Source organism: Myripristis murdjan, chromosome 1 (genome assembly GCF_902150065.1).
Source record: "Myripristis murdjan chromosome 1, fMyrMur1.1, whole genome shotgun sequence".
Lineage (NCBI taxonomy): Eukaryota > Metazoa > Chordata > Actinopteri > Holocentriformes > Holocentridae > Myripristis > Myripristis murdjan.
The window spans coordinates 24,611,518-24,627,262 of NC_043980.1; the positions used below are offsets into that span (position 1 = coordinate 24,611,518).

The 15,745-nt window shown below is 43.9% G+C and overlaps 1 protein-coding gene across 1 annotated transcript in view; it reads right to left on the reverse strand.

Annotated features, from left to right (window-relative positions):
* Positions 1 to 15,745, reverse strand: part of cntln (centlein, centrosomal protein) — a 94,959-nt gene that overhangs the window by 56,993 nt on the left and 22,221 nt on the right. Inside the window, exons 10-12 of the mRNA XM_030063569.1 lie at positions 11,758 to 11,907; positions 7,204 to 7,329; positions 1,631 to 1,752 (exon numbers count right to left, since the gene is read on the reverse strand). Coding sequence (XP_029919429.1) covers positions 1,631 to 1,752; positions 7,204 to 7,329; positions 11,758 to 11,907 — 398 coding nt within the window. The remainder of the gene's footprint in view (positions 1 to 1,630; positions 1,753 to 7,203; positions 7,330 to 11,757; positions 11,908 to 15,745) is intronic.

Genomic DNA, 15,745 nt, shown 5'->3' on the forward strand with positions numbered 1-15,745 from the left:
CTCCCACACCCCAAAATACACAATAAAGGGTAAAAAACGTGTTCATATGCAGGCTCGTACGTGTGCGGCAGGTAAGGAGGCAGTCTTATTATACCCTGCTCTTTTGGGGGTAACACAACCGACCTCCCACATCTTCCAAAAAAGGCAACAACACAGCATGGAAGCTACTGGGAAATCCCTAACAAGCTCAAAATGCAATGAGACTCAACGCCTATCCCCTCTGACTTGTTAGGGCCCTGATTTCCCAGCACTAATGGGAGTGTTTAAGTCATTTTCTATTGTCTCCCATTCAGGCTGGCATCACCCCAGTGGGTTTAACAGCTATTTAAGGATGGGGCTTAATGCCAAATGAATGCCAGGATCATAACATTGAGTGACTGGCTGATGCCATGGAGGGCTCTGTATGAAAAGGGCAAAGTTGCCTATTGCATCAATTTTATGTCAAATCAGTCATGAAATACAGATACACTCTAGCCCTGGGATATAAAACGTATTATGGAATTGTGGATTTTTAAAACTGATTTACAATCCTACAATCTTTCGATTCTTGCTGTAGAAATATTTTTTCTGCTCCCATGACCCAGGTTTTCATACAAATCTTTGAAAAAAAAGTATATTTCACCAGTGAGAACACTTCTTTGATAACCTGCTAAAATACGACAGCGGCACAAATGGTGTTGACTCTGAGAGTCTCTCTCTTCATCTCTCTGTCTGTCTTTGTTCCCACTGTCTCAGACACATGCTGTTGAGCCGCACTGAGCTGATATGAGCCGAGTCGAGCCTAGCGCTGAGCATGCTCTCTCACTGGCTCCACTTTCACACGGGCTCACATTGCACCGCTGTTTTCTTTAATTAACCCAGAGAGAAAACAGCTGACGGGGTCAACACTTTGCTCCCGTGTGGCCACCAGACATACGCACCCTTTAGTTACATTTTAAAATGTCCTCAATGATGCTTTTGGGGAGGAAAGTCAGAGAGAAAAAGAGAAATGGAGAGGAGGGGGAGTGTAGCAGAGTACAAGAGGTTCATGTTTATGACGCGAGCCCCTCTTTGTGTGAAAACCCTGTGGTTTCTGGTGAAGACAGCGAGTCAAAGCAGGAAATGGCCCTCTCCCCTCCTGCCTCCACAGGCCTTCTCAAACACCTTATGCCCCCCAGGACCAGACACCTCCAGCCTCCAGCTCTCACATTCTAATGAATGCTCAGGGAGAGAAGACGCAGAAGTGTACACACACTTGGCACAAAGCGCCCCAAATTGACTTGGCTTAAAACCTTGGAGCTTTTCAAAGGCAAAGGGAGAAATCTCTCCCACTTTCCCAGATCCAGCACTCAGGTCTTGTCAGACAACATGCGGAGAGCAACGGGGCCCCGAGACTATTTGTGAGAGGTTTCAGAGAGTTGTAGTGTTTCACAAGGTCTTTTAACATAAGGCGAGGTGAGCTATGTGCTTTAAAACATCCCTGTGTGACTGCTGTTACGTGGACCTGGAAGTTATCTGGTCTGTCTCGCACATGTACTTACAGGTTCTGTATGTTGTGCGAGTGTACCGTGTGTATACCAAAAGGGCCTGTGTGTTACGTGACACCCCAAAACACTGGATTTCAAACACTACAAAACCGTATATTACTTACAAGATATTTGATTCCTCCATTTCTTTCAGCTGGTCTCTGACTGTCCTATAGTTGGTCTGGATCAGACACAGACGTTCACGACGTTTATCATGAGCCCTCTTCAGCTCCTCATTCTCCTCCATCTGCAAGGCACAAAACACCAGTTTTACAGTTAAGCCTTCTCACTATTTGGCTTGTACCTTGGTTTTTAGGCCACAGTTAAGCATGAAAAAACAACTGACTCAGGACTGAAGTCTCTTAGTTAAGACTGTTAAGATAATGCCATTCTCTAATTTTAATTTTAAACTTCGAGAAAAACCTTAAGTTGTTTTCAGACTGTCTGAGGTATTGAGGTACATTGTAACCCAGACATTTTGTTAATGCAAAATTGTGATGTGAAACTGTGATGGGCGAGCTATCTCATTTGTTACAGTATTTCTACAGCAGGATGAAATGTAGCTAACATCATGTTCATTTTTCTACGCTGTCATACATTGTCACAGTTTTGTATTGATATATTGGATTTCAATATATATATATAGACATACACTACCAGTCAAAAGTTTGACACACCTTCTCATTCAATGTTTTTTCTTTATTTTTACTACTTTGTACATTGTAGATACATACTGAAGACATCACATATATGAAGCAAGATATATGGAATTAGGTAGCAAAGAAAAAATTGTTAAATAACTCTAAATATGTTTTATATTTGATTTCTCAAAAGAGCCACCCTTTGCTTTGTTGACAGCGCTGTAAATCCTTGGCATTCTCTCAATGAGCTTCATGATGTAGTCACCTGAAATGGTTTTCACTTCACAGGTGTGCCTCATCATGGTTAATTAGTGGAATTTCTTGCTTTATCAATGGGGTTGGGACCATCAGTTGTGTTGTGCAGAAGTCAGGTTACTACACAGCCGACAGCCCTATTGGACAACTGTTAAAATTCATATTATGGCAAGAACCAATCAGCTAACTAAAGAAAAACGAGTGGCCATCATTACTTTAAGAAATGAAGGTCAGTCAGTCCGGAAAATTGCAAAAACTTTGAATGTGTCCCCAAGTGCAGTCGCAAAAACCATCAAGCACTAGCGCGAAACTGGTTCACATGAGGACCGACCCAGGAAAGGAAGACCAAGAGTCACCTCTGCTTCTGAGGACAAGTTCATCCGAGTCACCAGCCTCAGAAATCGCAAGTGAACAGCAGCTCAGATCAGAGACCAGATAAATGCCACACAGAGTTCTAGTGGCAGACACATCTCTACATCAACTGTGCAGAGGATAGAACATGTTTAGAGTTATTTCACACTTTTTTGTTTACTACATTATTCTATATGTGTTCATTCATAGTTTTGATGCCTTCAGTGAGAATCTACAATGTAAATAGTCATGAAAATAAAGAAAAAACATTAAATGAGAAGGTGTGTTCAAACTTTTGACTGGTAGTGTATGTGTGTGTGTGTGTGTGTGTGTGTGTGTATGTGTATATGCACTCCTGATCAAAATCTTAAGACCAGTTGAGAAATTGCAAGAATTTACATTTTGCACTGTTGGATCTTAAGAAGGTTCTAAGTAGAGCTTCAAAATGCAAAAAGAAGAAATGGGAGTGAGACAAAAAAAAATTTGAGTAAGCAGTTTATTGCAAACAACCATTAAACTGAAATAGGTTGTTCATCAGCTGATCAAAAGTTTAAGTTTATGACATGGCTGCCTTTAAAAGCCCAAATCTTGGCAAAAATGTGGATTCAGTGTCATTTTCTGTCAGGTATCCACACTGTCATGACCTCCTGATGGCAATGCTTCTTGGCAATAAATCTTATACCGCTGGAAAGCCTGTTTATTTCCCTTTTAAATGGTGCCACATTTGTAAGGAACATGCATTTGTGGGATGAGCAGCAGAGCTGAGTATTTGGGTTGTGCCCATGAAAAATTTGCCAAATCTTCTCTGCCAATGCCAAACAGCTTATTCTGCCATTGACTCTTGTTTGGTGTTTGGTAGATTGGATGATTGAAGTTTGAAGAAACAAGACATATTGGCAATTTAACAATTTATTCATTTAACAAACAGGAGCCTCAGTAGCCTGTGGAAGAACCATACACAGCCACAACAGCCTGGCACCTCCTCCTCATGCTGGTCAACAGCCTGGTCACACACTGCTGTGGGATGGCATCCCATTCTTCAACCAGCATTTGTCGCAAGTCAGCCAACGTGGCTGTGTTGGTCACTCTGGCACCAACAGCACACCCAAGCTGATCCCACGAGTATTCAATGGGGTTGAGGTCAGGACTGCTGGTAGGCCATTCCATTCTCTCCACTCCCAAATTCTGGAGGTAGTCTCTGATAAACCCTGCTCTGTGGGGGTGAGTGTTGTCATCTTGGAGGATAGAGTTCGGTCGCAGACTGTGGAGATATGGGATTGCCACTGGTTGCAGAATCTCATCTCGATATCTCTCTGCATTGAGATTGCCTCCAATGATGAGCAGTCTCGTTTTTCCAGTGAGGGAGATGCTGCCCCACACCATCACACTGCCTCCACCAAAAGATGTTACTCTATCGGTGAAGCAGTCAGCATAGCGTTCTCCGCGTCTTCTCCACACTTTGACCCTATGATCCAAATGCCGTAGGACTGGACTCATCGCTGAACATAACGTTCCTCCACATGTTCAGGTTCCAGTGCACGTGTTGCCGACACCGGCTCAAATGGGCCTGACAGTGAAGGGCAGTCATGGCAGGCCTCCTGGCAGCCCTGTGAGACCAGAGATTGGCTGCGTGCAGTCTGTTCCGGATTGTCTGGGCAGAGAGCCGTCGGCCATATCGTCCTGCAAACCTTGACTGCAAATCTGTAGAAGACAGCCTATGGTACCAAGTGCTCACAGGATGAGGAAATGGTCTTCTTGGGGTGTCGTCTTCTTGGGACACACACTTAGTAGCCTGTTTCTGACATTCCCCGTTATATGGAACTTGGCTTTCACTTTGGAGATGGTACTAGGACTCACTCCAAATAAGACCACAACTTGGTTTTGCAGAACACCAGCTTGAAGTTGCCCTATCGCACAGGCCCTATCCAGATCAGTCAAACGTAACATGACGATTCTTGGAGCAGACACCTACTGACCACTGTAGCAGGGCCCATGCTCACAGGTGTATGAGCATGGGCCCTGGGGGTACCAGAAGCTCAAAACAAGAGTCAATAGCAACAGCAAAATAAGTTGTTAGGCATTGGCAGAGAAGATTTAGCAAATTCTTCATGGGCGCAACCCACATACTCAGCTCTGCTGCTCATCCCACAAATGCATGTTCCTTACAAATGTGGCACCATTTAAAAAGGAAATAAACAGGCTTTCCAGCGGTATAAGATTTATTGCCAAGAAGCATTGTTACAATGAAGAAATAATCTACCAAACACAAATTTCCTTACTTTTTGTGCGATGTATATACACACACACACACACACACACGGCTTTGGAATTTGTTGGGGTGGGTCATTGCCAGCTATTAAAACACAGCAAGACTGGTCTCTGGTTTAAAAAGAAGAGTAAGAGAACATATAGATTTTCCTGACAGGAGCAACCTCTCCCAATCAGTTTGACCTTAAGAGAGAGGGCGATGGAGAAAACACTTTCAACAGGCAGGACAAACAGAAGTAGAAAGACAGCAAAGAAAGAGAGAGAAAAACACCTGATGGAAAAAAGAAGAGAAGGAAAAGGAAGGCAGAACAGAGAAACAAGAAAGAAGAAAGAGAGAAGAGCAAAAAGGAAAGTGAAAGGAAGAGTGCAGGGCAGGTTTCTGCTTGAGTGGCCAGGGCTGGGGAGAGTTGTCGAGCGCTTTCTGAAGGGAAGGAGCTTGTTTACTGCTGATATGACACGGCTGCCCTGCAGAGAGGGAAATGCGAGCCCTCAGCCCTGTTATTATTAACAAGGACAAAAAGAACAGAGAGAGCACACAAACATGCGCCAGACACAAACGCGTGCGCATGGCATGCACACACACAGACACAAGTACGGACGTACACACACTCACACCAATGTGACAAGTATGGATTTTCCGTAGTGTGGATTATTCACAGAGGACATCTGCAAGACATCCTCAGCCCCTTCCAGCAACCCCCCAACCCCCCAAACAGGGCTCTAATGAAAGGGGCCAGACCAGGGTAGAGTTAGCTGGTGGAACTAGGGGCTGGGGGAGGACAGAGAGGAGTCGAGGCTGACTGATTGATTGCAGAGGGGGGCTGGATGGTGCGAGTGGCAGGGCATTAGCCACATCATGGCTTCCCAGGCTCCTTATAGAGCTCCCCCTGGGCAGCCCAGCTCTGGTCATCAGGCCACAGACCCTTGCCCACCGATCAATACACCCCCTCACTCAGCCGCCATACACATCTGTGGACGTCTTCAAGCTGAAAAATAATTACACAGCAACTGCTACTGTTTACTTGAAAGTCTGTGGGAGAAAAAACAAGGCCATTATTGTAAGAATTGTTTGTTTGTCTGCTGCTGTTAGCTGCTAAGGTCAACGTGTCAATGGTAAAGGCTGGCGTGCCCAATTTGAAAGGCATTCTATTGGAAAGAATTGGATAGGATCAAGTGGAGAACAACAGACCGGACAGAGAGAAGTACTGTATTGTAAGATGCTGGAGGTGAGGCTTCAGCTGCAACTGATGGGAGGCGTGATGTTCTGTGCCAAATGCAGGCAGAGGATGTAACCACTAAATCCTGCCTCATTGAATGAGATCACAGATGTGAGTTGCCAATCACAGTTTTTCTGCACATACCTTTGCTAAATGCCTCTCTACTGGCAGACACGTAAATGGCGCCATTAACTAAGACAGTCATGCGTGTCGCCTACGTCAAGCATTACTGTCAGGTTGAGTGTCTGTCAGTGATGTAATTCAGACACTTGGGATCTGACAACAAAATGATACCTAATGTGTTCCCTGGATTGTGTGCAAAGGGAGATGACCTCTGCATAATTGTCCTGTCACTGGTCAGTCTGAACATACAGCAGGGGAAAAAGACGGCGAGGATCAAAGCATGAGGGGAAAGTCAGAAATAAAAATAAAAAAAATGTTAGGGCACAAATAAAAAACTAAGAGATGGCAAAAGATAACAGAAAAAAAGTCCAAATTTGAGAACTGAAAAGAAACTAGGGTGAGAGGAAAGCAATGAAGTCTCTGCTGGCACAGAATGTGAGAAAGGGGGAAAACAGTAAGACCAAAGAAAATAGTCGGAGAAAGACGTCAGCATGCATGTGAAGGTTAAAAGAGCAATGACGCTGATTCGTTTAAGGGGGAGAGCCCAAGTCCTGCTGCATCCACTTTCACCAGAGCAGCTCCTTTCCTGCTGCTTCACTGCCCACGCACTCTCTGTAGGTGTGTGTGTGTGTGTGTGTGTGTACATAACACAATGTTAGAGAAGGTCATAGAGGAGGCAGTGGCAACAGTAGTGCAATTGAACCCTTTGGAGACTGTGACTGTTACAACACTGCAGATCTCCTTACAACCCAGCAGCCAATAGCTGCAATCATATGAGAGGTAGTGGCATGGAAGTAGCAAGAGAAAGAGTGTGTATTTTGTGTATTGATGTAAATTAGTTACCTTCAATTGAAGCAGCTCCTCAAGGTCCTGAATCCTCTGTTCCACTCCTCTTCCTCCTTTCTTCCTATGACCTATCTTTTCACTGCTGGCTGGGGACAGAGACCTGGACCGCTGCACAGGTGTACCCTGGGAGTTGTAGGCAAGGAAGCACTGGGGTGAGAACTTGGGCAGGCTTCAACTAGACAGACAGACAAAAACCCATGCAACAATTAACATCTGTGGAAGCGCTGACTGAATGCCAATAATGGAATTATCCATGTTCATTTCATTCCCCTCTCACCTTGAGTAAAACACGCACACTCTCTACTTCTTCTTCTTCGATACACACACATGCACACACAAACAAACATGCTACCAGAGGAATCGAGCAAGCAGGAGCAGCAGTCCAGAGGAGCTGGAGGGAGGAGGTTCAGTTGTGTGTGTGTGTGTGTGTGTGTGTGTGTTTGTAGATGTGTGTTTGTAGGGGGGAGTTGCAAGCAGAGAGCGCCAAAGGTTTCTCCCTGCGACTGGCTAATGAGTATGTTCATTTCCATTTACATTGTTTCTTTGACAATAATGATGTCCCATTAGGGGAGACTAAAGGGGCTATAGATTCCGGAATGTGCCGGGCTTCATTACAAGAGGTGGGCAGGGAGGCCGCTCTAATTGCTCTACCAGGGGCCTCCAGGTTACACTTGATAGGACAACTGGAAGAGCCGCCGACTAGGGGGGGTGCACAGTTTGCTAGCCAGCCTCTTCTGTAGAAATAAATAAAGAAGTGGAGAAGCGCTGGGGCCGCGCTGTAGAAAAGCAGTGGGAACAATATGCTAGCGGAATATGAATATGAGAGGATGGGAGGCCCCCTGCGGTGCTAGGCAGAGCTGACCAGATGGCAGGCTAAAATATGCAATGCGACTAAATGCATGGCAGTCCTTGGACTGGAGTGGATGAAGAGTACAGGAGGAGGAGCTGGTGGAGAGAGGAAGTTAATAAGAGGACGGCGTATCAACCAACCACCCTGCCTCCTGCCAAAAATCAGCCGAAGTGACTCTGAAGTGCCGCTACAGGTCGTATTTTCCATTGAGTCCACATATTTGACACTTGTTTAATCACAAAATGTTTATATTCATTATGCCTGCCTGGTACACAAATTTCAACCTACTGGTCACTGTATGTATGTAAAAATATATGTATGTATTTTTACTGGATTAGAGTAATTTAATCTGATGCTTCTATTTTCAGGGAGGAAGTCTTACCACTGTGCTCTCTCAGTGGAACGAGTGTATGTTTGGGAATGTGCCTAAGGGTTGTGGTTGATTCCAGTGACCTGGTGCCCTGTTCTGCCATGATGCCTGCATGGGTGCCAACCATGTGTTCCAACTCAGCCTTAATGACTCTATGCAACTAATTAGAAGATTGATCTACATATTCCCGATGACTGGCAGGCCAACTGGCCTAGTCCATGTGTACGTGGGGAAACAGAGTCCGAAAGGGAAGTCTAAATCAACTAAAAGGTCTTAAATTCAAAGTAAAGGTGAATGACCAACTATCAAATAGTGGGCCTTTCACCTTTACCTTGTAAATAGTGTGGTTGAATCCTCAATATTAAGTTCCCAGATGGAATTACATTTTGCATATATTTTATTTAATGAATATCTGAACCCACTGCCCTATATGTGAGTACTGAAGAGCAGAAATTACAGTGGGTTTTAGTGTGAAGGAGCACAGACGAAAATGAGCCAGGAACAGTGATAGATGATTGAGGCCTGCTGCAGATGATCTCTCTGGTCCAGTTGGACGCTTGTCTGTCGTCTGCCCTGCCACAGGTCCACAAGACACATTAATGCCTTCTGCTTGTGTGCGAGGCTTTGTGTTGTGACATTGTTGTTTATGCTCCACCAGACAGGCCTAAAAAAAAAAAGAGATCCCGAGGCAAAGAGAGATGTGCCCGCTGTCTACCTCGCCTCGACAGCTGGCTGGCGGCCACGACCTGACCTGCGCATCGCACCCTGTAATGGCTCTGTAAACATTAGAGAGAGCAATACAGATGGAAGGAGGAGGGCATGAGAGGGAAATGAGGAGAGGTACACTTCTAAACTGTTTGTGTGTGCAAGAGAGAGAAAAACTGTTATTTACTGAGGGGTCAGTGTCACTGGCTCTGGAGCAGAGAAGAAACATTTAATCGAGTACCTCCCTCCTCCCTTCACCTCTCCTCCACCCTCTCTCTCCCTCCATCTCCCTGTGAGAGGGGTCACTGTCATCAATGGGGCTCTTTATGATTGCAGCCGCGTGTCATGTGCGCGTCTGGAGCTCTCAAAGCACAACTTGTTCAGGTTCCTGGGTGAATAGGAATATTGTACACATACACACAAGCACAGGACAAGACACATAGACACATATGTCCACAAACATGCAAACAAACACACACACACACTCACGCAAATGTACACCATCACTCAAAGAATTCTATTCAAGCCGCACAAAAACTCAAAAGAAAAGACCAAGGGACTTTGCCAAACAAATGACTAATGTAAGAGACGGCAAGCTGAGAGCCAAATGTTGCAGGTAAACAACCAGAGACTCGGTGTGGTGCGGCTCCTACAGTATAATGGAGCTGGCTCCTACCGACAGAACGCCTGAGTGAAAGTGACAAAAACACGGTGATGTTTATGGAAAGCGCAGGAACAGCATTTGAACTGAATAAATTATAATTTGTCTTGCTCATTACACTGAGCCACTAACTTAAAAAAAAGGATCTGTTAAATAAATTAATTTGAAAATTGAAGGTACAATTGGAAATTGAATGCAATTTCTTTGAATTGTGATTATTTTTTTATTTAGCTTGCATTCATAATTTCAACATTGTTTTTTTTCCCAATTCGAATTCACTTTTCCTCATTAAGATCTCGTTTCCTGAAGCACATGCAGGCACATGGGATTTACATTTCCTAACTGAGAAATGGAGGGCAAGAAGGAGTGCCAATAGTAGGATAACACTCTTTACTTAGCCAATCACAAGCAGTGTGCCACTGTGGTTTACCTCTTCAGCAAATGACTGAATGAGTTCCATTTTCCGCACTTGGTCAAAGAGTTATAATTAATTTGCTTTAGTGAACATTGTATCAACTTCCATCTGTGACTTAGGATATATACTTTAAGTCCCATGTACCTGAGTGTCTGTTTCAGGAAACTGGATCACAATGAACAAAACTGAATTTCAGTTAGGAAAATGCATCTGCAACTATGTCTAATATTCAATAATTACATTCAAGATGTTGCATTTAATTTCTGAATTGAACACAACTGACTGGGACAGAAATCCTCCAGCATCACATCAGTAAAGGCTCAGGCCTGTCCAAGTCGGGCAAGGACACTCAGACTTATGGAATTTTTGTGAAATCTGTGAAATACCTTTCCAGGGGGTAAGTGTCAATATCAATGTAGATTCTTGGCATCAGTACTCATTTAAGACCACAAAATATATGAAAAGGTGTTGAAAAGGTTTGAAATTCCAGCAAAGTAATTCTAGGTTTTCTGCTAGTGTACATACTTTTGTGAGAGAAATATTTGAGCCAATTTTAGTGCCTATGGAAATAAAAGTGACAAGCATAATAATTGCACCAAATGTGACAGCATACATTACAAATGAAATATTGTGGTGCGACAAAGATGCCCGAGCCAACAAATCATATTCTCTATATGTAAAAAACCTGATCGTTTTGGGGCAACGTCATTTTAGGACTGTTTTTTATCAGTTAAAATGAAAATTATGATGCAAAATGATCACTCCCTCTAAAATCACAATTATCACAATCGCAGTATCTCCCTTTTTGTCCCACTATCAACTTTAAGGTATCAGCTGGTGTTGCAGTTCGTACACTTCTAGGTAAAAAGCTCTATGTACAGTGTGTGTGTGTGTGTGTGTGTGTGTGTGTGTGTGTGTGTGTGTGTGTGTGCGTGTGTGTGTGTGTGTGTGTGTGTGTGTGAAAAGTCTGTGTCTTTGGGCAAAGATGACAGAGCCCCCAGGAAATACAAGCATTTCAAACAATGTCAATACTATTAGTTTCTTATGCACAAAATCATGTCGTTACTTTTCCTTGAAGCTATGACGAGGGAGAGCAGTCCAAATCGAATCATTCAGAGTGAGTGAGGCCATCTAGAAACATGTCCTGCCAAACTTATGAGTGGAACACTGAGAAGATCAAAAGCTTCTTTTTGTTCATAATGTACTGGTGAAGCGGTAAATTAGCCAGTGCCTGAGCCCAAGGCATGCGTGAAACCCGCAGCACACGCCAGTCCGGTCACAGCAGGAGGGGCATCAGTGTGTGTGTGTGTGTGTGTGTGTGTGTGTGTGTGTGTGAAAGAGAGAGATGGCAGGTTCAGGACAAAGGCTGACAGAGGCTCAGTCTGATCAGTCACATGACTCTCACTGGCCCATTTCCCCCGCATATTCATTCTCTTTGATAATTTGATCTAAGCTAAGAAGCAATGGACAAGTGTTGTGGACATGTGAGCTGCTCTCCTTCTGTCTTTGACATGACTGGTGGATGTGTAGTGTCAAGGGTCTTAACCTACCTGCTGTCTTCTAGTGGAATCAAGGCTAGCAGAACTGGGTTTAAGGCCTTTTTGCTCTAGCTCTAGACTGGCATCTGAGCCCAGGGTTGAGGCTGGGTCAGAATTAGGGCTAGGCGTCAGGGCTGGGGCATCAGCCTGTTCAGGCAGCACCTGTTAGGAGAAAGACAAAGTGTGAGAGGAAGAAATGGAGACGGACAGATAGCCCAACGGAAATAAACGCATGGGCCAGCTACATCACACCGTGTTAAGAGTGCCATTCAACCACAATCAGACTTTCTGTTTTGGAAAAATAAACTTGGGAATGGCACTGATCCAAAATGAAAGCCCACCCTTTACACTTTCATACAAATAGCTACTGGTGATTTAGTTTTGCATTTCTGGGCCAATTTTGTTATTTGGTGGTGTATGTTTTTATTCTTGTGCAAACTGGCCAAATATAGATAAGGCGATGTCAGGCTGATATTTATCAGAAGAGCAACAACGTCAAAACAATAAAAGAAAAAAGAGAGAAAAAAGAAGAAGAAGGTATCAACTACCTAAAATATCAGCAATAAATGTTCAGTGAGGTAGACATGCACCTTTCTACACTGACAGCGGCCTCAGTCATCCATAATGCAATGCTGCTGGAGGACATGTTGCATTTTAAGTAAGGGATGGTGCTGCAATCATAAACACTAATAGTCACAACTGACTGGCTAGCTAGTTAACTAAATATACAGGTGCCCATACAGCCAGCTGAGGGAGACGTAGGAATCACTAAATGGAATAGAGGTAGATGATCCAGGTTGAGGGGTGAAGTGGGTACAGTGGCAGTAAAATCTAACACTGTGAAAGTACACAGGGTGGATTTTCTTTTACTATAGAGGGGCAAATCCTGTGGCATACCCATGAGGGAGTGCAAACCCTACACTGATCTTTGTGTAGTGGATGTCCATTACACGAGGATGTGCATTACACTTCCATCAGCTGAAGTCAACAACCAGATGTGTTGTGTGGCAGTGGGACAGCTGTCTACCAGCCCCTGCAGTGAGGTGTATGCACCATCATAAAATCTATTTATCAGTGTCTTGCAGCTCACTCCATTAGGGACCCCTGGGCCTCGGCAAACCTCAGCACACGGCAGGGACCACCAAAACAAACTGAAGGGGACAAGGGTACAGCAGAGACCCCACCCCTTCCAGCTCAAATGTATGCACACACATACAAACATGTGCAGGCTAAGCACACCTCCATAATGCTACTGAGCAAGCATTACCTCAAAATGTTGGGAATCACGTCCTCTATGTGACCTTTATATGATGCACTGTCTTGACACCTGTTTTGCTAGTGGCATCAAGGATACTTAACATAGCCCTCTGGCTGTGGCGTGTGTGTGTGTGTGTGCGTGTGCGTGTGTGTGTGTGTGTGTGAACACAGACCACTATAAAGGACAACTAAAGTGTGATTACAGTTTTGCTAATGTTTTGCATTCCTTTATTGCTTTATGTCACCGTAGATCAATTTCCCACTAGGTTTATGACTGAGATATTTGCTATTTTACCTTTGCATAACTTGTCTAATATTTTAAAATAAATGTTGTGTAAATGACTTACAACCAGGAAAGAAGAAGTTAGTAATTTTAAGAAATAATTATATCCCTGAAAAGGCAGGCCAGGAATATTACCAATTTGCTGTATTAGTTGTTGCAACAGCAGAGCCTGGCTGTGAACGTGTTAAATACATTTTATTCTTATTCCTGTTCATTCTGATAAGCCTATGATCTTTTTCTTCTTGTGCCATCATCTAGCAAAACTTTCAGTTTGTGAGTGCAACTACCTAAACAGAATGCGCTTTGCATTGTGGGGTAAATTTAGAAGACTGAATTATGTCATTAGTGGAGGCAGCCACATGTTACAAACAGAAACCGTAAGACACTTCCTCCTGTGATGTCCCAGCACTCTGTGTTAGTTATCATTAATATGAAAGAGTGAACTGAACTTCTTTCAAAATGTAAAAGTTTACAGGCTGATATTAGCAATCTGATGCAACTTTACATAAATCAACAGTTGGCTTCCTGTTCTCAGTAATGGATGGATTAGTCTTACTAGCAAATCTGAAGTCCAAGGTTTTCTTTTTCTCTCTTCGGAAATGAATGAGAGCGAATGAACCCAAGAGATTTGGAAAAACATATTTTTAGAATATCTGTAACTGTGGGACATGCACATGAGAACAGCATGCACAACAGAATAAACACTTAAGCAATGGAAAACAAAAAATGCTCAAGAAATTCAAATAACACTAAACTAACTTGCTGCCATCTTGACAAGGACTCTCTAGAGTAAGACATCTTGTATATCAATGAGACTTTTTTGGCCAAATAAAGGATAAGTTAAAACAGAAAAAAGAACTGCCAACAAAACTTTTTATCTTTACACTCACACTCATGCATATGTATATATGTCAGCTGTACCACCATCTTGTTTATTTCTACCTTTCCTTGCTTAAACCTTTAATAAAGAAGTGTGAAGACAAAAAATAGCCTCATCTGTCACTAAACAACTGCTTCTACGTCAACATTGCATCTACTCAACACATCAACTCGCTGCTTTCTGACAAGTGGAGGCCTCTGCACCTGTGTTTTCGCAGGAGGCCAGGTAGTGAGGAAAACTGCACAGGATGTCATCACCTTTTTTTGCAACGAGTCCTGATTGCATTATCAGAAACCTGGCATCTGGGCGTGACCTTGTTAACTGCCAGGGTAATCAACTTTAACCAAAGGGGAGGAGAGGGGATGATAAATTATTAGCGAGGAAGATTTTGTTCATGTTTTATTAAATTGGCCTGTCAAAGGGGGTTGGCCAAATTATCTGGGGCCTCGTTTATTGGAGGCCGGCCATATTGGCGCATCTGTTACAATTATTTATAATTTCCAGGCAGTCAGGAGGACTGACTGGGTTTTTCGGCATCAGCCACATAAAGCAATTTACAAATTAACTGGTGTGGGAGTGTCTGAGGCTTTTTTTTTTCTTTTCCCCTTTTCTCTTGCTATCTCTCTTTCACTGATTTTCAGCCAGAAGAAAACAGAAAAAGAGAAGGAAACACTCAGACAGAAAAGAGAGGAGCAAGGTGTGAAAGGGAGAAAAAAGATACCATGGGCAGCATGGCGAAAGAGAAAGCAACGGACAGAGAGAGAGAGTAAGAGAGTGAAAGAGAAGAAGAGAGCATGTTAAGTGCAGCAAGAAAAAGCGAGCACATGATGGGGGAGGCTGAGAAAAAAAAAAAAGGGGAAAAAAAGCCGGTGCTCGGTAATTACTGAACACGATTAGGTTCTTGGGGGAACTTGTCTGGCGCTTGTGGCCCTCGCTGGTGAGGAAGCGGCAGGCAGGACCATATGGAGGGAGGCTTGTGATTGTGCTCCCTGAAGCTCGTGACCCGTCTGCTGCCGAGCCCTTGAGCTGAATGTGAAATGAGACTTGCCAGGCCTAATGTTCTACACATGCACCATTTATGCCACAAAACAAATCTGATCACTGTTAATTATGGAGCAGCTATAATCAGGAGGGGCTCTCACCACACACACACACCCACACACACTTCTGCGTTGCCTCACAAAGACACAAAGACACACACAACCACATTCACACTCACACATCTGTGGAGCGACAGGATTTGTAAAAGTGCATGGAGAGGCTTTGGGAGTAAGGGCTAGAAGGTACATGCCCCCCACCAGCCCAGACACCGTTTGTATTCAGGATGGTGACTGTTGGGTCAAAGTGTGTGTGTGTGTGCACTTGGTTATGTATGAGTGTGTGAACTGTTAGCGCAGTGGAGAGGGACCTTATAGAAGGACAAAGCAGGGTGAGTGGGATGTGGTGTGCGTGTATGTTTTTGTGCGTGTGTGTGTCTACAGCACTGGATCCTCCCACACAGTCTGTTTGACCCGGGTGTATATGCTTGAATGTGTGCATGTATCTGCAGCGGCACATGGCTGTGGTTCATTAATGAGGCG